The 26321-nt window shown below is 37.5% G+C and overlaps 3 protein-coding genes across 19 annotated transcripts in view; 1 reads left to right on the plus strand and 2 right to left on the minus strand.

Annotated features, from left to right (window-relative positions):
* Nucleotides 1-6687, minus strand: part of szt2 (SZT2 subunit of KICSTOR complex) — a 71657-nt gene extending 64970 nt beyond the window's left edge. For all 15 annotated transcript variants that reach the window (XM_056749876.1, XM_056749886.1, XM_056749885.1 and 12 more), the window contains exons 1-8: nucleotides 6568-6687; nucleotides 5138-5263; nucleotides 4859-5032; nucleotides 4583-4753; nucleotides 3712-3834; nucleotides 933-1092; nucleotides 652-758; nucleotides 330-540 (exon numbers count right to left, since the gene is read on the minus strand). In XM_056749876.1, the coding sequence (XP_056605854.1) occupies nucleotides 330-540; nucleotides 652-758; nucleotides 933-1092; nucleotides 3712-3834; nucleotides 4583-4753; nucleotides 4859-5032; nucleotides 5138-5263; nucleotides 6568-6591 (1096 nt within the window). In that variant the 5' untranslated portion in view covers nucleotides 6592-6687. The remainder of the gene's footprint in view (nucleotides 1-329; nucleotides 541-651; nucleotides 759-932; nucleotides 1093-3711; nucleotides 3835-4582; nucleotides 4754-4858; nucleotides 5033-5137; nucleotides 5264-6567) is intronic.
* Nucleotides 6688-7275: 588 nt separating this feature from the next.
* On the plus strand, nucleotides 7276-9398 carry med8 (mediator complex subunit 8). Its single transcript, XM_056749895.1, is given in 8 exon segments — nucleotides 7276-7384; nucleotides 7622-7743; nucleotides 7815-7959; nucleotides 8156-8296; nucleotides 8729-8816; nucleotides 8889-8990; nucleotides 8993-9124; nucleotides 9211-9398. Coding segments are annotated over 8 exon segments (801 nt in total). The 5' UTR covers nucleotides 7276-7378; the 3' UTR covers nucleotides 9276-9398.
* Nucleotides 9399-17110: 7712 nt separating this feature from the next.
* pbx1b (pre-B-cell leukemia homeobox 1b) overlaps nucleotides 17111-26321 on the minus strand; it is a 58342-nt gene continuing 49131 nt past the window's right edge. The window contains exons 5-9 of one of the 3 annotated variants that reach the window (XM_056749892.1): nucleotides 25447-25582; nucleotides 23991-24150; nucleotides 23166-23254; nucleotides 21564-21653; nucleotides 17111-19004 (exon numbers count right to left, since the gene is read on the minus strand). In XM_056749892.1, coding sequence (XP_056605870.1) covers nucleotides 18912-19004; nucleotides 21564-21653; nucleotides 23166-23254; nucleotides 23991-24150; nucleotides 25447-25582 — 568 coding nt within the window. In that variant the 3' untranslated portion in view covers nucleotides 17111-18911. Of the gene's footprint in view, nucleotides 19005-21563; nucleotides 21654-23141; nucleotides 23255-23990; nucleotides 24151-25446; nucleotides 25583-26321 lie in introns of all 3 variants that reach the window. The other 2 variants (XM_056749891.1, XM_056749893.1) reach the window with 2 other exon arrangements.

Consider the following 26321-nt stretch of genomic DNA (forward strand, 5'->3'; position numbering starts at 1 on the left):
CACCATTGACTTCCATATTAGGAAACGAAACTACAATAGTAGTCAATGGTGACCCAGAACGATTTGGTTCCCTACATTATTCTAAATATATTCTTTTGTGTTAAACACAACAAAGAAATGGATATAGATCTGAAACAACATGAGGCTAAGTAAATTATGGCAACATTTTTGAGTGAACTATCTATTTAAGAGAAAATGGCAACTCTCTATAAGAACAGTTCATGGTCCAACACACAATATCTACCTAAACACTTTCCCAGAACGTCCATTCTATATAGTTTTACTGAATTTTCTGAAACAACAGAAACATTGTAAAGTACTGGGCTTACAGCAGTAATACTCTGGGTTCATGGACTCGCCCATCCTGAGGAAGGAGTATGTGAGGAAGGCGCGGTGATAGGCATTCAACACCTGGCCTGTACATTCAGGTTCTGGACATGTGGACAGGTATGAGCCAAAGGTTGCCATGGAGATGAACTTCATTAGCTCCACGTTGGGGATGTAGCCAAAACTACAGTTGTATGAGTATGCCCCGCCCACCTAAAGGAAACACAGTGGTAAAACGACAATATTTATATAACAAACCACACCTTAGACATAAATGACACAAAATGTATTCTTTTCTGGAGTCAAACACAAGCAGTGCAGGACCTGGACAAAGGAGCAGGCGATAGTTCCACTTCTCAACTGGTTCAATAGAGTTTCACAGACTGCTACATCAGGAACGCTTGTCACCCCGTCTGTAATGATTATTATACCTGCACACCAGCATAAAACAAAAGATTATTGATTCATTATTGCTACGCCCATGATTTTATTTCACTTTGTAAGGTGACTTTTATTTAGGAAAATGTGAACTTGAATAAAACTATTAATTAAGGTTAGTGAAATCTTATTGGGCAGGGCAGTATAACAGGTGTGGACCCACTGACCTGCGCCGGAGTTTTGAGGCAAAAGTTGTAGCGCTAAAATCCCCTGCCTCACCATGCTGACCAGCCCAACATCTGCTGTTACCATGGAAACCGCTGGCTTCCTTTGAGATGACTCCTCGACAGTATCATTAGAGTAGGACTGACAGAGGGATCCAGTGAACTGCAAATCAAACTTACTGATTAGAACACAGACTTCTTAACTTCCAAACTAGAGATTTTTTATTGTGCAGTTGTCTCAAGCATCAACAGAAAAACGTTCCAAAACGTTTTTTTATATATAGACGATATTTTGAAGAATTTGGGAAACTAAGCAGTTCTGGGTAACCATTAACAACCATAGTAGAGGTTGTGCTAGACTTTTTCATTGTCCAGGCTCGTAAAAAATCTGTCATACTATTTTTACCCGTAACTGTGGTGCAAGATGATGTCATGTGCTAATTTGCATGTTTGTGACATCATGGCTATGTACATGCGTTTACTCTGTGAACTTGCTGTGTTTTTAATACAACTGAATACACAATTAAGTTGAAGTCATTTACATATTTAATGTTTCAGTTGTCAGACATTAAACAATAATTACAGACAAATGTTTATAATCACATGTCCAGTCTGTCAGTTACAATGACAGGTGCTTGTAAACGCTGTTTTGTAATCATTCATTCACTTACAAGTTACTTTAAGCTGCTGTTTGGTTATAAACCCTAACCCTAACTATCGCTTATGGCTCGTAAACTCTTTGTAAGTCGCTTTGGATAAAAGCGTCTGCTAAATGTCTTAATGTATGAAATGTATGTATGCTTCTGCTGCTTATTGAACAGAGAAGACGCAGAGATAAATTTCTCCACTTATTTAAAGTTAAAGTTTATCCAAAATGATGCTAGTCGGCGTAGTCGCTATCGCTCTCTGAAGTAAAGAAACGTTTTTTGTAGTGGTGGGCATAGATTAATTTTTTTAATCTAGATTAATCTAGATTAATTCCAAGATTAATCTAGATTAATCTAGATTCAAATGGCTCATTTGAATTCTGCCGAAGGCATTCAGAATATGTGTGCTACCCAAATAATGACTAAAATTAAGTCTTTGAGAACGGGTTTCTCAAGCCAGGTGGCGCATTAGACCAGGGGCTCATGTCCTGTTTCCAAAATGCATCACAAACTGCTTGAGAAAGCTGTTCTACTATGATAATTGGTGATGAAAATTAAATTAAGTTCAATAAGATGAACTTGTGTTTACTTCCGCATTAGCTAAGTGATGATTTGCGTTTAGGTGGTACTTGAGACTGGAAGAGCTCCTACAGTACATTTACATTTAGTCATTTAGCAGACGCTTTTATCCAAAGCGATTTACAAAGAATTATGGAGCAACAAGCGATATGTCATACAGGAGCCATAATACATTAGATCTCAATACAAAGTTACTGGTTTCAACTAAAGCTAGACCACTACCTGTTGAGAGAAAGTGTTTTTTTTAAACCAATTCCGCATTGCACAAGGTGCAAACAACCTTAGTCTTGTCGATGTTTCTATTGGGAAGCTTCTTAAAAATTAATATTCCCTGAAGCAAACCCGGCGGCTTCATAGCTGCATCCATGTTAGCACGTCACGTTTGATGCGGTAATTTCACAGTAACGTTATGTTGTGTTCAGACCAAACGCGAATGGCGCGTCAATCGCGAGTGATTTATATGTTAATGCAAAGAGCCAATAGAGCTACTTGCTGCGCGAATCGCGCGAATGAAGCCCTGGTTATGAGATGATGAGGTGGCTTCTGCTTCCGCGAATGACGCGAATCACGCGAGTTGAAAAATCTCGTTCTCGCCCCGTACAGTGCAGTTAAGCTGGTATACATCCGCGCTAAAATATATAAGGTGAAAGTCATCATAGCTTGCGTAGTATAGACCCAGCTCCCAACGCAACTTTGAGAATAGATTAACGGCGAAAAAAATTTTATCGCGCGATAAGAGTCTCACTGCGTTAACTGCGTTAACGCCGTTAACGGCCCACCATTAGTTTTTTTATTACATTTCTGGCTACATTTTAAAATTTGTAATTAAAATTGTATAAATTTATATTTTATAAAATTATATATACATTTATACATAAAATATATAAATATTTGATTGGTGAACATTGTTCCTTTATACAAGTATTTTAATAGGAGCATGATTTTTCATACCATGGCATGAACGACTGCCTGTCATATGTAAGGGATAATGTATAGGCAGCCGGTTGTTATGCAGAAATAAGCCTCGACAGCTAAGCGGAGGGTCTTGTATCACACTGAAGGGACTTATTTCGCGATAACAGCAGGCTGCTTGAACATTATCCCGCTTATTAAACAGCTTAATTGCCACATGAGAAAAAAACTGGACATGAAATGTGAATTTGAAATATTTTATTAGCTAATTTTTACCGAATGCAGACCTTCCGTGAGGAACATGCACACCGCAGTGGTATATAGAAGTGGCGTTCTACCGTATTTGAATGTTATAACGACATATAAACTTATGAAAGTATCATTTCAAATACAGTAGAACAGCACTTCTATATACCACTGTGGTGTGTGTGTAAATGTAACAATTTTTTCAGTTTCCAATTTCTCTATGCTCAGAAACTGCCACGGGTTCTTCCTGTGAAATGCAGAAGTAACGCGTACATATAGTCCATATGCGAGTTATCATAACTGAATCATATTTTATGTGAGTCACTAGTTGAGGGAACGTACAGTCACCGATCAATAGATGAACGCTAGTACTGAAAACAGAAATGAGCTGCTCTTGCCTGATTCTGCTGCTGTTGAAGGACCTCAGCAATGTTGCTCTCCACAGCCCTCAGCTGCTGATAGATCTGCAGCAAAAACTTCTCCAGATCCATGGAGCCCAGCTCACAGCCCTGAACCAGCACCTGGCGGACAAAAAAACACATATATTACTAATCAGAACTTAAGCAGTCTTCTCTTTTTAACTAACATTAACATTAAAGTTCTATCCGACGTCCTAACTATTAAAATTATATAACGCATTAGAAATCAGAAACGTTTAAAATAAAAAAAAATGTTAGTTAATACAATTGCAATTTCAATTGTGACAGTTCTGATATTAAAATAGTATAGACGGTTTCAAAGCAACATACATAAAAAAAACGTTACTGTGCATGCGCGCATTCATGGGCTGCCATTAACTTCCGTGACATTTTGAATTTAGACTGCGATACCAAGTTCAACTGCTAGAGATCAATGTCCCATAGTTATATTAGTAGACACTAGCTAGACCAATAATCAGAGACAGACAGGATGTAAACTGCTGTACAGACAGGATGTAAACTGCTGTACAGACAGGATGTAAACTGCTGTCCAGGCACGCACGTCCACTGAAACGGTCTGTTAAAAAATGTTAAAATGAGAAAGGATAATGGCCTTATTCCTGTATTGTAAAATAGATCCAGACAGGGTGAACAGGAAACACCCTGAAAAGGGTTCTTTTGCATTAACAACCCCTAGGAAGTACATTATCTATTAACATGATATTGATTTAAAAATTTTGTTTCCAGATATGCATTTTATCACGCGTTTTATTTGTGTTTGTACAAAAAGGTGTCTGGCAGTGACACATAAACATATTACCAATATATAATATCATGAGACACTACTCACCTGGTGAGAACTAAGACCAATGATGGAGGAATATGCTAGAATGGTGATGAAAATCTCTGGTTTAAACAGTAGCTCAGTTCCGGGAACTATGAAAGGTTTCGCCAGTCCAGCCAAACAGTGAGACAGAGCGTGGAAGACTTCATCAAAGATCATCTCTCCTGTGCTATCATCCTGAAAAAATATACAATATCTCACCCATTTCCGCACTACATTCTATAAAAAAAGAGCCACAAAAAAACTAGATTAAGCGTAAATCTGATGATTAATTTTTGTTACCACAATCCCGGTAGAGGGACTCAGGTCCAGTTGGATGATGAAGCGATACTGGCGAGCCAGGAAGGTCACGCGTGTGGAGGGAACCAGCAGACATGAGCAGGACGAGGGGGGAGAATCGGGCTGCCATCCTTTCGGGAGGACACTCAGAATATCCAATTCGTTCTCTGACTTCAGCTGAGCACAAACCACAAAAACATTATCATGGGTAATGGACCGAGAGACCTAATTTGCCTAGTTATATCAGTGGACTAGACCATTACCACTATATAATTTTCTTACCAGTTCAGATTGTGAACAGGGCCTGATGACTTGATTTAATCTGCTGAGGAACCAGGACAAACGCACATTGCGTGATATCCTGTACTGCTCTTTCATCAGCAGATAAACCTGCTCTGCCTCCTCCACCTGCGCACAGAAACATTCAGAAAACTTTAGGCCCGAAACATTTAATGTTATCTTAATAAAATTAAATTAAAAATGAGTCAGAGCTAAGGCTCAGTGGTCAGCACTCCAGACACATATAGAGAAGGTTAAGCTACGCCAGGCCGTATAATATTGCGCCATCTTGGGAGGATCGCTGCTAGTGCGTTCAATGCAGTGTTTCGTTTTTCTTGTTAAATTTGAAAATATAACTATGCTAGGTAAGTCTTGCTGTGTTAAAAAACGACAATAGCATTTGGCAGAGTCCTTCAGGAAAATCAGTAAGCCCCTGGATCTTTCACTTTAAATTTCTCCATGTATTAAGCAAAACAAGTAACAGTAAATATCAAAACAATAGTAGCAGTTGAGTATGATCCTCCTAAGATGGCGGCGCCACTGCAAAATAGTGTCGTCAGCTTCACATTCTCTATAAGAGCTGTTGGCTCATGGGAAACCGATTTCTGACATACAGGAGCATGAGACGGGTCATGGCCCAGGGGCAATAGAATTTTTTGTACTTTTACCGCTATCAAAAGCTGTCTATTAGGGTTGTCGTTATTAATTCCCTTCATAATTTTAATTTGATGTTAAAATTATGTTTCTAATCTTTAATGAGAGGTCTGCTTCAGTTCATTATTAATTTACACACAGAAGGTTTAATCAAACCTTAAGAAGTTGTAGGTACAACAGTTGTCATTGAAATTTGTTATTGTTTGAGAAATTAATATTTTATTATTTTATTTGAATTTAAATGTTCAAATTAACATTTTTTGACATGATTGCTCTGTAAACATTTATGTTGTAAATAAAAACCCCAAAATGGATATTTCCCACTGAAAATGTCCACAAACCTACAGCAGTGCCAAGTGCAGACCAATAGTAATGACACAGCATAAACCACAGTGTCTATAGAGTTTATAACAATACAAATCACTTTTCATATTCGTGTTCAAATCTGAAGAAGTACAGTGTTAAATACATGGAGTGTGTACATGAAGCCACTGCCAGTTAAAAACAGCATGCTGTTGTTTTATGGGTGGGAGGGAGGGGCTGCAAACACATGACAGAACTGCATTACATTGATTTTCTTAACACAAACCCCAGCGTTAAAAGTATCATATAGCTCTCGAATGTATTTGACAGGTGAATTACAGAAAAATACAACAAATAAAAGTCTCCCTTTTGTGTTTTTCTGGTCTGTTTTGTTTTTCTCCTGTTTATGAACATGTAAACAAGTACGTTCCAAAAACTGACTTCAAGAAACAAACGCAGTGAAAATAAGTGTTCACCTCATTGTCCTGTCTTTCTGCCATGCCGTGCTTCTCATTACTGGCTCCTTATTTTTGAGTTTTATAGTATTTCTGTAAACTCAACAATGCTGTAAACTGCAGTCCCTCTGACTGCATCTGATTCACTTCCGGTATGTGCTTTCAAAATAAGAGCCCTCATTATACATTTTATCTGCATGGCTTTCTGTTCTAATAAATGTATGAACACATGCGTATAATCTAAAAAGGTCGGAAATATATGTACATACATATAAAAGTCTAAGATAACTAGTAATTTTGCTTTTTAATAATGTGCTTAATAACATTTAGTTACATTTTTGTTCATTTCAACTTATTATGACTACAATAAAATAAATAGAAAATGTATTTATTTAACAGTATAACAGAACTTTATAACAGACATAATGTTTCCATGCTTTAAAGCTTCTCAAATCCTGATTTTTTGATCACACTTATACATTCCAGAAAACAAAAAAATGTAAATCTTCGAAACAGGTATTCAATTAAATATGTATGCCAGTTCAAGATGGATAAAACAAAGAATAAAAAGGCGTAAATCGTAGTCTGCGTTTCCCTCACATTATTAAAAACACATGTTATATTAAACACAAAAGGATGCTATATATAGTAAAATATTAAACATATAAAAAGTGAACAAACTAACTGCTGCCGTAAAAGTAAAAATATCGGAACGTTTTTCAGCTGCGCAGGCTGTCAATCGGACTCCATTTAGTACTGCAAACGATTGTTTACTTCCGCTTAGCCATCTTTGCTGTACCCATAGGTTGTTCTGTTATGCTGTGGCCATAATATGCAGGTAATTTTTTTAAATGTTTATTTATGTCTATTTTCTGCAGCTGGTTTGGATTGCGAAAACATATTTAAGACTAAAGTAGAGCGCTAACGTTACTTGGAGTGCAGCGTCATTTGAAATAGTAATATTCTTATTACGGGGTGCTAGGATGCTAAAAATAGGAAGCTACACAAGAGTAATAGCTTGTTAAAATGTATTAAACATCTGAAGAATGGCGTGATTTTGTTTTATTTTTAACAGCAGCGAGAAGAGAAGCAGTTGGACGCGTCCGTGGAGTCTCTGGTTACTCGCGTGGCTCATCTGAAAGGTTCCCTGCAGAGTTTCATTTATAAACTGGAGAACGAATATGAGAGATTGTCATGGTGAATAGAGACTAAAAGCCTTTCCCAATCTACCTAGTATTTTTACTGTTACTGACACGATTTTACTTCAGGCCCTCCGTTCTGGACAATTTTGCACTTCTGTCCGGGCAGTTAAACACCATCAACAAACTGCTTAGAAATGAGAAGACCCCATCATACAAGTCACTGGTCATCATCCCACTGCTGTTGTCTCCTGATCGAGATGAGGAGTTGGCTGTGAGTGTCCTCTGTACATTTTTGCCAATAATAATAATAATTCAAAAGCCTTGGATATTTTGATGCAAAGAGATTGTTTTTTCTTAATGCACAATAAATGTACATGTTGATTTCATGTTTACATTATAGACTGTACACTGCACTACAACACAAGGGTACAATGCCGCTTCATTATTTTGTTTCTACCACGATCCAGAAACTGACAGAGCAGCGAGTTCCTGTGTTCAGCCACGAGATTGTGCCAGACCATCTGAGAACCAAACCTGACCCAGAGGTTGAAGAACAGGAGAAGCAATTGAGTGCAGAAGCGGCCAGGATCGGACCAGAGGCAGCGCAGGTGAGCATAAGCCACATGAGTATGAGATCCATCATGATTTACATTTCTCAGTTATCTTGTTTGTTTTGTTTTTAAAGAACTATAGTATACACTATGGCCCAGTTTCACAGACAAGACTTGCCTTAAGCCTGGACTTTGTTTTAGTTAAATTAGGATATTTAGGTCGCATTTATAAAAACGTTTTAGACAAAAACATTACTGGAGTGCATCTTGAGACAAAGGAATGGCACTGATATAGTTTAAGATATGAAAGGGCAAGTTGTTTTTAGTTAAGACAACTCAAACGTTTGTTTTAGTCTGGGACTAGCTTTAAGCCTTGTCTGTGAAACCGGACATATATAATATTAACTACATAATATTCCATTTTTACATTCTGATGTGATTGTTGTAATTTGCCTGTTGAGTTGAATTTCAATCCTGTTTTTTGTTTAGAAACAGATTCAAACATTGAATAAACTTTGCTCGAATCTTTTGGAAAAGCTGAACAACCCTCGTGATGACAGAGACTCTGAATCTTCAGGTAGATTAACTATTTCACAACATACCAGCCTTTCATGAATGCAAAGACATTTAATAGCATTCTTTTGTGCAGCATTACGACAAAACAAACCGTCCTTCAATCCAGCGGATACAAATGCACTGGTTGCGGCAGTGGGATTCGGAAAGAATCTTTCCAAGTGCAGACCACCGGGCTCGTTGCTCCTGGTCACACTGGACAGGCGATGATGTCAGCAGGTCCAACGCTGCAGCAGGTCACTATAGCTGGAGCCGCAGGCCATCAGCCAGGCATGAGCGGACAGGTTACACAACAGCAGCCTGGACAACCAGGTATAACAGTTAAATCTGTAACCCTTAAAGAATTAAGTTTAAAAATCGTCACGTGGTGTTATAACTTTTTCTCTTTATATTAATAGGTAAAATGCCCAGTAACATCAAGACGAACATCAAGTCTGCATCTATGCACCCCTACAATCGATGACCTTCCAGTATCAGTGGTGCATATTTGTTTTTTGTAAAGATTATTTGTATGGCATTGATGTGAACAAATGCAACAAGTGTTGTCTATTAACTTGTTTTCAATAAAACTTGTTTGTTACAATTATCCGTTATCATCACATTTTTTTTTTGCAGTGTTATTTAAACATATTAAAAATAAAATATTCTCATAAATTACTCCCTCTCATCCCAACACAGTTTTGTTTTCCTGTTATCAAGTTAATACAAATGAATAACTTTATATAAAATGCTGTCATGCTATCTTGTATTGGGAGTTTAAATGTCGAAGCTCAAAAAAACACATCCATCCATCATTAAAGTAATTAAATTGATTTTAGTTTGTGTGGGGAAACGATTAGTATTTGAACTCAGTTTGTGACATTGAAACCAAACCAAGCACACTCATGCAGTCATTTCAAATATGGCATCATGTTGATAATCATGAGAGAATTTTTATTTTAGGTTGAAGGACTTCTTGAACGTATACAGTATATTACTTGATGAAAATGGCACTGTTAAGAATCCTGTCAACACTAGGTGGCAGAATTGGCTTTCACTTGTTTTTACCTCAGGGTCTCTTTAAAGTGATAGTCCACCGAAGACTATTTTTGACCCATATATACAGCAAATGCAACTCCCACCTTCAAGAGGTGGAAAGGTTGTAAAGGCATTGTCAAAATAATCATTGTGACTACTGTGGTTCAAACTTCATTTTATGAATCGAAAACTTTTTGAGTGCAGTAAAACAAAAATAATGTCTATTTAACCATTTACTCTCTTCCGTGTCAGTCTCCAACATATGTACATGTGTGCTCTTTATTCAAATATAATATTAAAGATGTATTAAGCATTGCTCTATGTTAGTTGTGTAGTTGTGCTTGGAGTGTAAACTGAAGCTCAGCTTTGAGAATAAAGTAAAAAGAAAGAGGCTATAATTCAAACAATTACACAAAAGGTGCGGAAAGCACGTTGAGTAAAGGCCCTCCATCATTTTGTGAATTCGAATAAAACCCATATTCCCTAAAATGCTGTAATTTTGACAAATCATTTTGTTCAAGAGATACTTTAAAGATTAAGTCAATTTTGTATATATTACATTTTGATGATTTAATGTAACCTGGCATCAAAAGCGAAAATTATACAAATATGCCATCCTGGTTCTTTTTGTCTCTTGAATGTGGCATGTATAATTTTTTCCTGGCCCCAAAGAGAATGTGAAGTTGACATCACGCCCTGCTTTTTTTGTTGCAGTTCCACGTGACGTCGATTGACAAGCTCTACTAACAGAAATGGAATATAAAACACATAAATATGTGTTCAGAGTTGTATAAAGACCTTACATAATGAAGAGTTATGTTTTTATCATAGCATGAGCTATTTCTATCTTCATACACTGGGGGTCTCCTTACGTCAAATTAGCCATGTTGTTTCTACAGTAGTAAACTGCATGGAGCACATTTTGTAAATATATGATCTCCTTTGGCAAAGAAGTGAAAATATGACAACATTACCATGTGCCGTATAGTTCTTCAAAAGGGAGGGGTAGAGTGAGTCATTAGTTGCAATTCACAACCTCACCACTAGATGTTGCTAAATTTCATACATAGGACCTTTAAATTGTTTTCATCCATTGCTTTTATGAGTACACCTGTACTGGCTTATATTGAGGACAAATGGTGTTTAACTGAACTTGTTAAGAGTTTGACCTAAAAAAGAGATTGAGGTAACAGACTGGTGAAGCTTCCATGTTTTATGAGTTGAGAACAGCTGTAAGATCTTTACTTAACTATTAGTATTGTTGGCATCTTGTAAGTATTAAATAAAAAAGTATAACATACTGACATTTAAACCTCAGATCTTCAATCCCACAACCAGCTCATTTAAACTTTACAGTGAATCTCTCTGATCTCATGAAATCACGCATATTCAGTCTCACTTCACGTGGTGGGGGTGTTTAATGATCAATCTAAAAGTGAAAACAAAAGCGGTTTGGGACTCTTACTAATTCTTCAAGCGTCCAATTAGCACGCCCGGAGAAAGACACACGAATCTTCTCTGAAGATTCCTAAATTTAATCACATTCTGCATTTGCACGTAAATTATTTTGGTGAGCGTTCATGAATACACATGAGGAAATAATCACCAAGAAATAACTGATTTGGGTTTCATACATTTTCAGTGTTACCATCAAACAAGAATTTACCATATTTCTTCAGAAATAGCAAAAACATTCAACTTAATTTTTACAATTTGATAAATATGTTTGTATTTCATAAAAAGCCATGATTTTACTTGTCTAATATGTGTATTCCAACTCTTTATAGTCTATTATGGAGAAACTTTCCATGAAGTGTTCATTGTCCCATTACTGCCATTGTCTTCAGCTCTGCACATAACAACAAAAAATGTAACATCAAGGTAATATTATCGTTTCAATCACAAATAGTGACTTTCATTGTAGTCTTTGTTACCTGGGACACTATAAATTCCATATTTGATGTTTTAATAGTCTATTAATGTGAGTTTTAGAGACTGTGTCTATAGTTGTCATGCAGGGCATTTGCTCGCATTCAGCACAGCGAGCAGCACTTGGGTCTTTTGGTTTGAGGCCGTAAACAGATTTGTGTTCAAGACGATAAAGACACTCAACATGACAGCCGCCTCCCGCCTAGAGTCTCATCTGAGTCTCAGACGAGAGTCCTTCTGAAAACTCGTCAGTTACAGAGAAACATGGAGCTCACAAGATGACCCTTTATTCTTTCCACTCAGACATACACACAAACACACGTTCGATTCACTACTATACCGTGACAGAAATGTGCATTAAAGGGGTCATATGGCGCAAACGTGAGTTTTCTTTGTTTCTGGTGTGTAATTAGTTGTCCATGCATGTTTTAGACACATCATTTTAAAGTGTTTGAATAAATGATGAATTTTATCTAAAAGCGAATCCTCACTCAGACCTGCCTGAAACACCTCGTGTAACCACACCCCCACAAATCTACATCAGTTCGTGGAATGATTGACTAAGACCGCCCAAATATGTACACAAGGTGGGCGTACCTGTCAGCACATTGCTTTGGAACCTGATGTTCCAAATATGGTAAGAGGCGTTACATTTCTATCACACGCTTGCAGTATTCGACCAATCACTACGCACTGGTTCACTGTCCAATCATAGCACACCTCGCTTTTCAGAGCGATGAGCTTTGTTAAAAATCTGTGCTTTTCAGAGAGGCGGAGTAAAGAGGAGATACAAACATGCACGGTGTGTGGAAAATACAGCATTCGTGAACCTTAAATACAGTGCTCGAATTGAAGGGGGGCTGGGGGGATCCCCCGATAAGGAATTAGGGATCGTCCTTTAGAAGTAAAAATTGACTTTGGGGGGTCCCTTAGATATTTGTATTTGAGTAAAAATTGACAAATGTGATTAAATTCATGCAATGGATGTGGTAATTTTGTGAATTAATTATTTACAATAATTTATATTAAGTTTGTTTATTGGCTAGTTGTTATGTCTCTTTAAATTTGAAACGCCCCGCCCCACGTCTAAAAACCGCTAAGCACAGGGCAGTGAAAGAAGCCTGTTCTTCTATGTAAGCCTGTTTTAAATATAATAGCATATAGTTCTGCATATTATAATCAAAAATATTGTGTATTTTGTATCAACTGTTTGTGAGACTAACCCCCACCAAAAAAAGTCTTATGGGGGGGACCTCCATAAGACTTGCTTCAATTCGAGCACTGCTTAAATCTTGTATACACATTTCAGTACATCAAAAACAAACAATAATATTAGTTTAGCCTTACATGACTCCTTAAAAACATTTTTATCTAGGGAGGCCCAGTAAAATTATATTAATTGTATGTTAGTGAGGACATTTAAGGCCTCATAAATAGCTCAACTGTGTGGTTTATGAGGACTCTCCATGAAACTAATGATTTTTACTGTACTAACTTTATATTCCCCCATAATCCTAGCCCTAAACCTTAGAATCAAAGAAAACCTTCAGCATTCTTTAATTAATGAAAAAAATTACATTTGGTGTGTTATTAAATGATTGAGTTATGAGGACACGCAGGAAGTTTTGTGCACCCCTGTTGAAAAAAACTGCATATGGTGATTTGGCATGTTTTGATGCTGGTTTGTGGTGGTTTAAGCTGGTCCATAGCTGGTTTAAGATGGTCAAACTAGCATCAAAACAAACCTTACCCAGCATATGCGGTTTTCTTTCAACAAGGACGTGATACAAATAAGTGTTTTCGAACAACTCACACACATCAATGCAATGATGTGACAAAAATAACAAGAAAATATTCCCACTTTGTTTTAACAAATAAAAAACAAACTAAACCTGAGTCAACAATACAGCCTGAACGCTTAAAAATACACGAAGCTGCAAAGCAAACAGCGTTTGTACTGTCAACATTAGCGATACATTTTAATCCGTAAAGACGCACTTCGTCTCTTTATTTTATCACATGACAGTATTTGTCTGCCATTGAAAGATAGAAAAAAATATTTGGATAATTCTCCTCCAGAACTCTGACAATCAGACACGGTCTTTAAAAAAGATGTTTCGATTTCATCCACAACAACGCAGCACGAGCCGCCCTCGCATCACTTTCGCAGTTTGTTTCAAAGAGATAAGTTTCTTGTTTGTCTCGGGGCGCTGTTTTCTAAGATCTCCTCTCTCAATGCAGAAGCGCATGTCTGATTCATTAACACGACACGCTTTAGGCAAATATCAGCGAGCAGCGCTGTTTAACTTCCAACACCCACATCGCGAAAGTTCAGCGCGCGAGCACTTTACGACATGAAACGCGTGAGTGACACCGCGCGCGGATCTTCCTCGAATGGACACGAGCGCGTTGCGGGAAAAGTTGGTGTCTGAGACAGATCAAGGGAATTTATTATCTCTCTGTGGGTGCAAACACACCCCTGAGGCGCACGGGGGGAGGCGAGGGTGCTTATCGGCCCTGTTACGTGTGTCCTCTTAAATTATAGCATAAAATCAACACCAATATGTAAGATTCTCTTTATCGTTCAAACAAAACTCATCCCTGTGGACAATAATGCCAACCATTACAGAATTTATTTTGGATTTATTGGTTATAATGGGAATTGTATTGCTCTATTGGACACTATGATGGTGGGATGTTATCTGGCTCAGTCCTACTGAGGCCCAAAACACTGAGAAATCCTGTAATGGTCTTAATGGAAAACAGCTGATGGTTGAAATCCATTGTGTTTTTTTGTTTTAGCAAAGCAATTAACCAGACAATACAGTATAACCAGAGGCATTAGGAAATAACCTTTATGTTCTTGCTTTGAAGGAGTTAAAGTCCCTGCGGCTATGCAGAATTCACGACATGTCAATAAACCTCTTGTGAAGAACACTTCAGATTTCTTTGCTCAATATAGACAAGAGGAGATAAGACGGGGCTCATGCTCCTTAGTCACATGAGATCCCTTTTCCATAATCCCAGCACGGGAACAAAGACTCCCATTTTTAATTCCTACGCTGCAGACCTTAGAGATCTTTCCTATCCGCCCCTCCGGCTCCAGGTGATCACACAGGGGCGGTCTTGTGTGCATTGTACTGCCATTGATATGTGCATTGTGCAAAAAGTGATATCGTGCACCGACGGGTTTGCATAGTTTTTGCAAGACAAATGGATCATAAAGACACATTTTATATATTCTGTGTAGAGTGTTTTAGTTTTTTCATCTAATCAGAAATGGTTTCCTAAAGGTGGATCTTGGAAGGATGTCATTTTACACCAGAGAACTCTTTGGAAAACATGGATCTTCTGGACACAGTCTGTGAGCTCGAGATAACACTTCTTGTTTTCATGATTTTTTATTTTATGTTAAGTTTTCACTCTGGAACATCTTTTACAGTAGAAAATGTGATGAAACTGTAAATATGGGTCACTGCATTGTTTAAGAATCAGGCATCTGAATGTTGGAAAAAACATATAATTGGTATAATCTAGGGTGTATCTTTCTCTAAAGTCTTGTTTTCTTGACAATTTTCCTGTAAGCTTTTCTTAATTTATATGAAGTAATATTACATTTGTGTAAGTTTAGTTTTAATGCACTGCACTTGTCAAACAAATGCCTATAAAATGTATAATTCTGTAATATAAGTGTGATTGTAGTTTTTGTATGAATGGTTCAAGGCCAAATAAAAACAAAAAACAAAACAAAAAATCAAATTTTTGAACCTATACTGTAAATGTAGTAATGTTCAAAAATATCTATGTTATCATGTGATGTTTCTCAAAACTGCATTGTGACATCGCCTAAAGGATCCCGCTCTGAATTTAATTTCAGAACAGGGTTTCGCTCACGGCGAGTGAAAAATGAACTACAGAGATCCTCTAAATGGTGGCCATCAATAAACGTGCGGCGCTTTGCTTTGTATTCATCTTCCCCTCTTAATTTGTTTTCCAGACAACGGTCCCTCAGCTTCTGACCTTTCAGGAGACCATCCTGAAGCAGCAGATAGAATGAGAAAGCTTTCTTCTGAGAGCTCATTTATTTATAAAGTGCAGCCGGTGAAGAATAGACTGAAAGAGCTGCTGAAATATCAGAGCACATTTAACCACGAGAGCCCTTCATCTCCACAGAGACAGCCAGGGAAATAAACCGTACATGGGCTGAATTTACACACCAAACATCAACTGCTCCACAGCCTTTGTTTTGTGCACTGTTTAAAGGATTGGCTGGAAATATACAGGTTGAAATGTTTCATTTTCTAGAGAATGTTATTTTGTGTCATTTTTAAATAGCCAATGAGTATGAATATATCGTAACACCTTACCGTACAACAATACATTACTTCATTCCTATCACAGGAAATTTGTACTTCATTTCCTTCGAATTTTAACTTTAAAATAATTTTATTTAAAATTGATTTAAATTAGTTTATTTTCTATTTAAGACATTCGAATGTCACACAGTTCTGTTTTTATATAAATCAAACCATAACAGGCATTACAAGTCTGTGTTTGTAAAAATTATGATGGCTTTCTATCCTAGTCTCAATAAAACCAAATAAGCCACAGGCAAAAATGCTGCAACCCCTGAGAAAAGTCTATTTTATCCAAAATGACACAAGGAAAATCACCAGCACAATGTACCGAATCAGCACCAAATTGTCTTTATCTTCACTTCCATCTGAGAAAAATACAAGCCATCCTCCTTTCAGGACTTATATGAAATAGCATCACATATGTTTTTGTAGTACATTTGTTGATACGGTATATACTGTATATAAATATTGTTTTTGTTCATTTGCTCAATTCAAAGGGTTAACAATCCTCAATTCTTTAGTTAAAAGAATAGTTCACAAAATTCAGTCATCGTTTACTCAACCTCTATGACTTTCTTTCTTCTGCAGAACACAAAAGAAGATATTTTGAAGAAAGCTCGTAACTGAACAGCACTGGTCCCCATTCACTTCTACTGTATGATCACAGAAGGTGAATGGGGACCAGTTAACACCAAAAAACGTCTTAATATCTTCTGTGGACACCAAGTTGTCAAGTACTCAAGTGTGCAATAAAATGTAAAAATGTTAACTTTTACCTAATGCATAAAACGTTTAGACTTTGGCATCAAAACATGTTTTTGAAGAAAAAGTAAAGATATTTAAACCATCAGATATTGTCCATAATTCAAATCTGTAATAATAAACAAGCAAGTATGATGACCCTATGATCATTTTACATTAAAGTCCTACAGAAAAATCGTCTAAATGATATCATTAATAAAAACAGATTAGACACAGAAGGGAAAAGTATTGCAACAAAAGAAACTATTTATTTCAGAATATGCATTACCAGTACAAATTAAGAGACCAAAAACCTACATCTTGTTAGTTTTTTCTTCACAAAAACAGGTTGGAATCAAAAAGACAACAGTTTGCTGTACTGTGTTATTCCTTTTGTACATATGCAGAGATCTTAAAAGTTAAAACTCCAGAAGAGAACGTCTCTGCGCTTGATATAAAAAAAAGAAGAAACATTCAAAAACACTGCAGGATTTGAAAGAACAAAACACATGCAACAAAGTAAACATTTGATGTTTTACAAACTGCGTTATATGCGAAAACTAAAAGCATCATTATATGAGGCTTTTCTGGATCTGCAGGGCAGGCAGCGATACAAACATTATGACCAAATGGAACCTGAATCCTCCCTGTGTACACTTCTGAAATGGGCGGGATGGGTCTGGATCTGAAAATTTCACGATAAGACACAATCTATAGGGATCAACAGCACCTATGTCCCTTTGTGACCCTTTGTGTCAGATTCAGACCCTGATTTTGTTATTGTTTGATATCAAATTTGATCCGTTTTTGGATATATTTTGAATAAGATTCACTCATTATGGATTATAACCCACAGCTGCCCTCATAAAGACCTTCTCATTGTATGTAAATATGTTAACAAAAAAGATTAAAGGTGCACATCTACAAGCTAGCGCGCATTCTTGGGCTAATTCACATTATGCCTGCGAGAAAATAAAATCTATTGCTGCCCTGTAAACAAGCCGAATATGAAATAAGAAACGAGAATTGGCTATTCACAACGGGAGGGCATCAAAAATATATCCAAACAATTTCTGCATTTGTGTGCCATCATTTGTTTTCCTTTTCTTTTCAAGAAACACGACAGAATTGCAGCTGGATTTTTGGTTTCGAGTCTAACGCACCAGGCCGTTCCTGTGAAACGCTACCCAATGCCGACGATATTATACAATTTACAACATGAACAATGTTAATAAAGTGATATGGGTGTAAAGAACGGACACATCTGCGGTTTTTGGTATCGAGATCGCCCGTTGGTCGGGCTCACGTGGTACGAAACTGGAAAAGATGCTGCTGTGAAAAACAATTCACATTGCGGATTCCTTCACTTTTTTGATTGCCTTCTATTGCGTTCTAATGCGCAGTGATGAAAAATGATTCATAATAAAACTCATATCCTGTATCACGAAATTTCTGGAGGATTTTATCAAACACCTCACTAGAATTCATCAAAATGATGCAAATAAATTAATATTGAGATGCGTGTTTATTATTTTACATGTAAAAAATCTGATTGAATGAGATTCAAAGGTTGTTAGACAAAGAGAAATATCCAACTAGTTCATTTTAGTTTAAAGGCCCAGTTAATCCATCTAACTGCTTGTTTTTAACAAGAGGTTATTTTACAGTAAAATGATGAACTAAAAAGTGGTATGCAAATGTTATTGAATAGTGTAATGTATAAAAGTACTTTGGCACTATGGTAAAATAGCAAAATGTTTCAAACATAACGTAATGTTTGTTCTGATGACAAAGGATGTCTATACTAAACTTCCTATTATCTGTGTCTCGACCGGTTTATTGTCACTATTTTTGTATAAATGTTTTAGAGGTAGCATGAACTCTGTAATGTCAAGGGCTGATGATACTCGTCTGTGTTTTCAAAAGTCATTTACACACTCGAGAGAAGAACGTGTGTGATGAATTGACTGTAAAGCGGGTGTCGTCTGGATGATGTAGGCAGTCCGTTCTGTGCGGTGAACGTGTCGTGTTGGAGCGGGCCGGGTGGGGGGGAATCAGTTAGAGGTGTCGGAATGGACGCTTCCGGGTCCTTCTGTCGGGGAGGTGACTGAGGAGGGGGTCGTGGGGTCCTGCCAGCCACCGTTTGCCTGAGAGAGAACCAATAAAACATGTTTTATATATAAGGGATGACGTAGTAAGCTGTAGACACGTTAAGTGCTGCCAAAATCACGATTAAACAATATAAATAAATGTTTGAGTTTATATTTGTGTGCCGTTTATATATACACACACATACACGTGTATATGGTTAGTTGACAGACTAATATGCAAATTTGTCCTATGGAGTTAGGGCTAAAATATTTGAATCTAATATAAATTATTCTTTTCTAAATTATGCTATGTCACACCATAGGACAAATCCATCAACTACCAATATATAAAAAAATATATCATAAACAGATATTCAATTATATTCAAATATAATAAAAATGATCTATAAACAAACCAAGAAATAAATAAATATACACACATTACTCATATTTCTTAAATGTGTACATGTTTGTTTGTGTATTTATATATATATACGTACAAATGTACACACCACACATACATATATTATATATAAACACAGATATTAAATACAAAGCACATACACACATTCAGCAATATTCCATGACAGGTTGATAACAGTGACAATACGAATAAACAGCTAGATTTGCATATGCTTAAGTAGATGTTTTTTGTTTTATGTTAGCATGAAAATCAACACATTTCACGACGTTGTCGTTTAGTTTAGACACATTTTACAATCTTGTTTGCAATTTTTTTCAATTTCACATCATGTTGTCTCAAACGTTTAAAAAACTGAGCAGTCTATTCATGGGAGACTTTCAAACATTGAAAAGCGATTTGAGCTGAACTTCAGAAATTTGTAAAGGAAAAAAAAAGTGCAGCTCTACATCCACTTCAATAAGATTGATATTTCCTCAGAAAACTGTGAGAAGTGTGTAACACAGGGCTGTGTTTAATGCTTGTCATTTTCACTGACACACACAGTACACTGAGAACTGAAAAGAAAAAAATAATCGAGACTCAAAGAGTAAACGAAGCATAAACAGTGGAAGGACACACAGAGAATGAATGTGAAAGAAACACACACATACACACAAGCAGAATACATCACTAATCTCTACGACAGGCTGCTAGCAGAATTTCACGGCATTAGAAAAGGCTGTAAATGCTAGTCTGTATATTTAGTCTTCAATCAAATCTACATTGAAAAGAAAGAATGGCTGAAAATTATGAAAACATGACAATAATGAATTATCAAAATAGTTTTTCCTCAAGTCAAATGAATGCAATCATTAAATATTAAAAAAACACACTCAATTTTTAACGCTTCTAAATGTATTAAACATTTAATATTCAGTTTCAGTTTAAAATACTAAAATGTACTTCTTTTCACCAAAAGATTTGTCAAATTTTTTCAGTCATTTATAATGAATAAATTAGGATTTAAAAAAAACATTTTATAGGAACAACACCTACAAAATCCTGAAAGTTCCTTGATATTTCCATATTTTAATTATTTATGTATTTCCAGATTTCTATGACCATGTAACTATTATATATTACTTGGAGGAAATTTATTGTAATTATTACCAAATGTAATTATTTATAATTATTTGAACATGTTATTTATCGTGTTTGCATGATTTGTCGTATGAATGTTTTGTCAGTTTTAGATTTGGTTTTAATTTATAATAAAAATCACTACAGCTTTAATTAAACACAGTTAATACGTTATGACTTGAATTGATGTGTAAAGCGAAATTTCTCATTCCTCGTATCTCTAATACTCTCAAAGCCTCAAAGTCAATCCCCCGCCCTATAACTGCATATAAACGTAGTAAAAACAGCAGAGCTGAGTAGGATTTGAAAACATCCGTGCGTTTGATCTCATTAGCATACGGCCGCTGAAGCGGGGCAGAACGGAAGCAGGATCGAGACACGGCAACCCTGTCGCTGACCCCCCCATCTCTCGCTCTTACTCTTCCCAGCTTGCTGTCAAGGCCATTAGCTCGGCGGGAACGTGATCTGAGCAATGTGCTTGGATTGCTGTCCCAGGTCCACACTCGCTCTCTGTGTGTCTGTCGTATTGATTTTCCCCTTTACCACACGGCTTGACGCTGTGAATTTTCTCGTCGTGCCAAGTTGCCAGCAGCACCCCATCCACCCCCCGTCCCCTACCGAAAGAAAAAAAACAAAACGAAACGCATGCGAGGTCCTGTTTAACCATGGGCGCACGCCTTTATTTTTAGAATTTGCTGCAAGATTGTCCGTGAAGTGTTTTTTGTCCACGCTGCCCTGTGGGTCAGGTGACTTTGGGGCACGGTGTGGGGTCATACATTTGCAGCCAGCGTCACCTGTTCTCCCCCTTCCCGTCGGCGGGGTGAGTGGCTGCAGGTGCCGGGGCCGATCCGATTGGATGTGATGAGCTCAGACAGACGCTGGGCGCGAGGGAGCCAGACTCGTGTCCGCGTCTCGCCGGGCAGCGCGCCGCCCGTGGCGTTCGCAACACACAGGCAATCAACTAAGTGACCGCGGTTCCCAGACAAGTCGCGCTAAGTGGCATTCTCAGCCCTATGGCTTTGAAATAATTGGTAGAGGGCAAAACAAGAAGAAGTGTTTTTTTCTCGCCTTACATTGATGCCCTGCGGACTGTACATCTGGTTTGCTGCGAGGCCGTCACTGTATCCTCCTGTCTGGCTGATAACGTGGCGAAGGGTATCCACCTGAAACGCAAAAACAACACGGCAAGGTCAGAATGCAAGGTCGGGCAAACCGACGCGTACGAACAAAGCAAGGGCGGACGACTCCAGGAAGAATAAAGCAAGGTCAAAGAAAACAAACAACGAAAAGAGACGCAAAGTAAACGTGATGAAACAAGACGACACAAAGTCAAAGACAATCTGCATCAGGGGTATTGCGATCGCGGGGAGACAAACATGCGATGATGGCATGGAAACAATAAAATGCATTACAAAGGCTGACTTTATGCCTCGGTTCCAGTGAGCTGCCTACATATAGAGCATTTTAAAGTATTAAATATGGGCATACTGCAATCCCAGAATGTACAGCGATGACCTAAGAAGCTTTGTGTTTCTATGATATTTTGAGTAACATGCAACCGTCCAAATCTATGCAAATCAATCAGAAGTGCTTTTTGTGTGGAGCTCCTGTCTATGTAGAGAAGGGATGGGTACCGAGAACCGGTACCTTTTCGGACTGGTACATAATTGGGTCGATACCAGAGTATCGATAAGCTTCATGACAATGATACTGTTATCGATACTATGTTGTTTTTTCTCTGAGTATTCCGGTGTTAAATGGCGAATTATAGGCTGCTGCTGCCAGTCATTTTCCATCCCTGAATGATGTCCGAATGGTCAAAGTCTGCTCGACTAGTGTGATATCTAGGGCCATATGATTTCCGCTTTGTATTTGTAAGCTGCTGTGGAGCTTTCAACGTCACCGTTTCACAACGAGGAAGCTTCAGTCAATCACCCCTTTGCGGCAACCCGACAACATAAAAGTCCTATATTAGCGAACAATTTATAACATTGTTTTTAATAATTCGGCCACAGAGTATATTTACTTACTTTCATAAATTGAAGTTAATGTGCTAGTAAAATAAAAAAATATTACTTGCTTAGAAAATAGTACTAAAATTTATGTAGACCTAAAACCCGAAAGGAAAAAAGAATTACGGTCTACCAGCCAGATAACCATAGTGATGTAAAATATGTTGAACTACTTTATGATGTGCTCCTATGCACATGCTAAGTGCTGCAAGTGGTATGCTGAGGAACAAACACACATTTTGCTATGTGGCATTTTCCGTTTGCTAAGAAGCTGTGATAAAGAAACTTAAAATGTTTAACATCTTTTCATATCATGTGTTTTTGCATCAAATTATAGAGCGTAGTATCGATAACAGAATTGATAAGTACCGGTATCGATATTATCTTTACAATACCCATCCCTAATGTAGAGTGTTTCAGTTTACTTAGAATGCAGCCTAAGTAGGCAGCAGACAGAAAGAAAGCTTTTAGGTTTTGCAACAGAGCCGAAAAATGCTCTGTACGAAACTAACAACCTTCAGGGTGTTACTTCAGCCCTTGGGGAAAATGCTGTAATGTTTGTGCACTTTTGAACACAAAAAGTTATTTTGCTAGAGTTTGAGATTTCTTCAGTTAAATGTAGTGTTCTGCACACAATACCTGTGACTGCACATTGGCTCCCACCTGAGAGCCTTGGTATGAGTCCCCGTTCAAAGACTGAACACTCATAAATAAATCGCCAGAGTTTGACATGTTAAAAGAGCCAGCAGAACCTGAGAGTAGAAGAGACAAGGGGGAGAGAGAGAGATAAAAGGAAGAGAGTGGAGGAGAGGGTTGAAGAAAAGAGCGGAGAGTGGAGAATGAGATATAAAATTCAAAAGTGCAGAAATGCAGAGTTATAGTTAGATGTGCTTTACAGAGCATAAAGTATCAGCAGACCATAAAGAAGACATAGATTAAGATTGTTGCTAAGCAGGAGAGATTCAGCTGAGAGCGATGATGTCACTACTGTTGAGCTGTTGAGATATGTGCAGTTTTCAGGTGAAAATAAAAGACCCATGGTTGAGAAACTGTGACTTCGATAATTCTGTCATCATTTACTCACCTTCAAGTTACCCCAAACGTGTATAAACTTCTTTGTTCTATCGAACACAAAAGAAGATATTTTGAGGAATGTGGGAAACCAAACGGTTTTGGGGCACCATTGACTACCATAGTAGTTAGCATATCCTACTATTGTAGTCAGTGGTGCCCCAGAACTGTTTGTTTACAAACATTCTTCCAAATATCCTGCTGTTTATCGGAACAAAGAAACTCATACAGGTTTGAAACAACATGAGGGTGAGTAAATGATGACAGAATTTATGTGTTTTGGTGAACTATGCCTTTAAATCTAAAATCTTATTGTCTCATGGATTCAGGTGTGAGGCATCACTGTAGAGATATTCATCAGGTATCGTGTGAATCATCAGCGGTATATTTGGAGTTGTGAATGAAGTTTTTTGTCACCTGCTGAGTTTGGAGTAGACGGGGAATTGGCCTGGCTGCCATGCGCTGACACACTCGCAGCACTGACGGCCGTTCTGGCGGCGTACATGTTGGCTTCCTCCTGGAACTTTCCGATGTTCTTCTTATATCGGATTCGTTTGTTTCCAAACCAGTTGGAAACCTGCCCACAAAAGCATTAATAAAGCACGTGTTTTCCAAAACAACGTCTACCTTCATCTTCAACGGCTTAGCAATGCATCACGGTGGATGAACAAAAACAAACAAGGCCTTGGATGAAACTTGTTACTTGTTATAAAAGATTATATAGATTCAGGGTTCTATTCATACTGGAATAGAATTATGTAGTTTTATATTGTATATATTTCAATAAATATATATATTTTTTACATTATTAAACTTTATTCTGTCTTTTTTAAGGATAACTTACATTCAAAATATTATTAAACAGGCAAGTAGGATACTTGACTTGTTAAGTAACCTGTACATTTATGTTTCAAGCAGAGATAAGTTACAATGAGCAGCTTTATCACATAAAATAAACAAATAACAAAGGATACAGTATAAGCCGTACTAAGCCTGCACTCCATTTTAAATATAACCAGTGACATTTTAATGACCAGAAAAAAAGCACATTGACCGAACAAACGTAACGCCAATGACAAATCATGTGACGCCCACAAGGACAGAGTTCTAACCCTGATGGACACAAAAACACACAACAAAATGATTGTTTATAACCATCTTGCCGTGTCCACACTGTCAGCTCCGATCTCCTGAAACGCTGACAGCAATCACTCACCACGCACTACATCCATTACTGCTAATACACCAGCAGACGAGCCGCTACGCTAATGATAAACACCATTACGATGAAAAGCTAATCAATCCTGTCGCTAAGCTTCCTGTTCCCGTGAGAGGCTAAAGGTGTTTCTATATTACAAACACTGCACGAATCATCAGTCACCCTGCCAGAGCCGAATGCATCACACAATCATTCCAGTTAAATTTATTAAATACCTTTGAGCGCATTATGCGTTTGCGGCGGCAGATGAAAAATGCTAAGAGGCATTTAGCGCCGTACTCCAAATGATTTTGTTTCCGACAGTTTTGCTGTCGAGTTACACGAGATTTAACTTGCGTGAGTGTTACTGATATCACATTTAATACACAGATAGAAGTAGACATGGACTGTGTCTCAAAATGTAGTGAGATGACAGTCTAGCCTGCACATTGTATGAAAATAGTAATAATTTAAAATATCCATCCGATATAGTGACCATCTGTACGGTTGTATTGGTTAGTCGTGTATGTTAATGAAATCTTTTATTCTATAACTTTTTTTGTATTATGTTCTTTGTGTGTTTTCTCAGAGCTCATAAAATCACAATAAATTCATAGTGTAGGTGCGGACACTTGGTGAATAAAGCTTGTTCTGATGATGCTTGAAGACTCTCACCTGCGACACTGTGATGGAGCACTTCTTTGCCAGCTCCTCTTTTGCTTCCTCGCTGGGATACGGGTTACTTAGATGCGAGTAAAAATATTCGTTCAGGATTTCTGTGGCTTGTTTGTTGAAGTTTCGTCTTTTCCTCCTGAGAAGAGAGAAGCCGAAAAACAATGTTTTAGACACGTTTCTACATTTTATTTAGCTTTTTTGTCATTAAAAACAACAGAACCACAAACTAGATTTTTATTATTAAAAAAATGAATGAAAAAACAAATTAAAGCATATCATGTAATTTTATGCATTTGGCAGACACATTTATCCAAAGCGACTTACATTGCATCAAACTTTACATTTCTTTCCAAGAACATGCAATCCCTGGTATTGAACCCATGATCTTGGCGTTACGAGCCACAGAAAAGCCTACTTGGAACTTCGAAGCATTTAGGTCATGTTTTATACGATATTTGTGAAAAATGTCAATAGTATTCAAAGGGATACTTCACTTCTGTCATTACTCCTCAAGTTCTGTGCGAATTTCTTTGTTCTGATGAACACAGAGAAAGCTATTTGGAAAAATGCTTATAAATGTAAGATTCCCCCCCCCATCGACTCCCATAGTAGGAAAAATGACTTGAGTTGAACACAAGATAAGACATTTTGAAGAATGTTTACAGCAAACAGTTCTGGGGCACTTTTGACTACCATTGTATTCTTTCCCTACTATGGGAGTCAACGGGGGGCAAAATCTGTCTGGTTATAAGCATCCTTCCAAATATCTTTCTCTTTGTTCATCAGAACAAAGAAATTCACACAGATTTTGAACAACTCGAAGGTGGTGAAGTATCCCTTTCACAGTGCAAAGCAGGACTGAACAACATTGAAGA

The sequence above is a fragment of the Triplophysa dalaica genome, chromosome 6 (genome assembly GCF_015846415.1).
Source record: "Triplophysa dalaica isolate WHDGS20190420 chromosome 6, ASM1584641v1, whole genome shotgun sequence".
Taxonomy (NCBI): domain Eukaryota; kingdom Metazoa; phylum Chordata; class Actinopteri; order Cypriniformes; family Nemacheilidae; genus Triplophysa; species Triplophysa dalaica.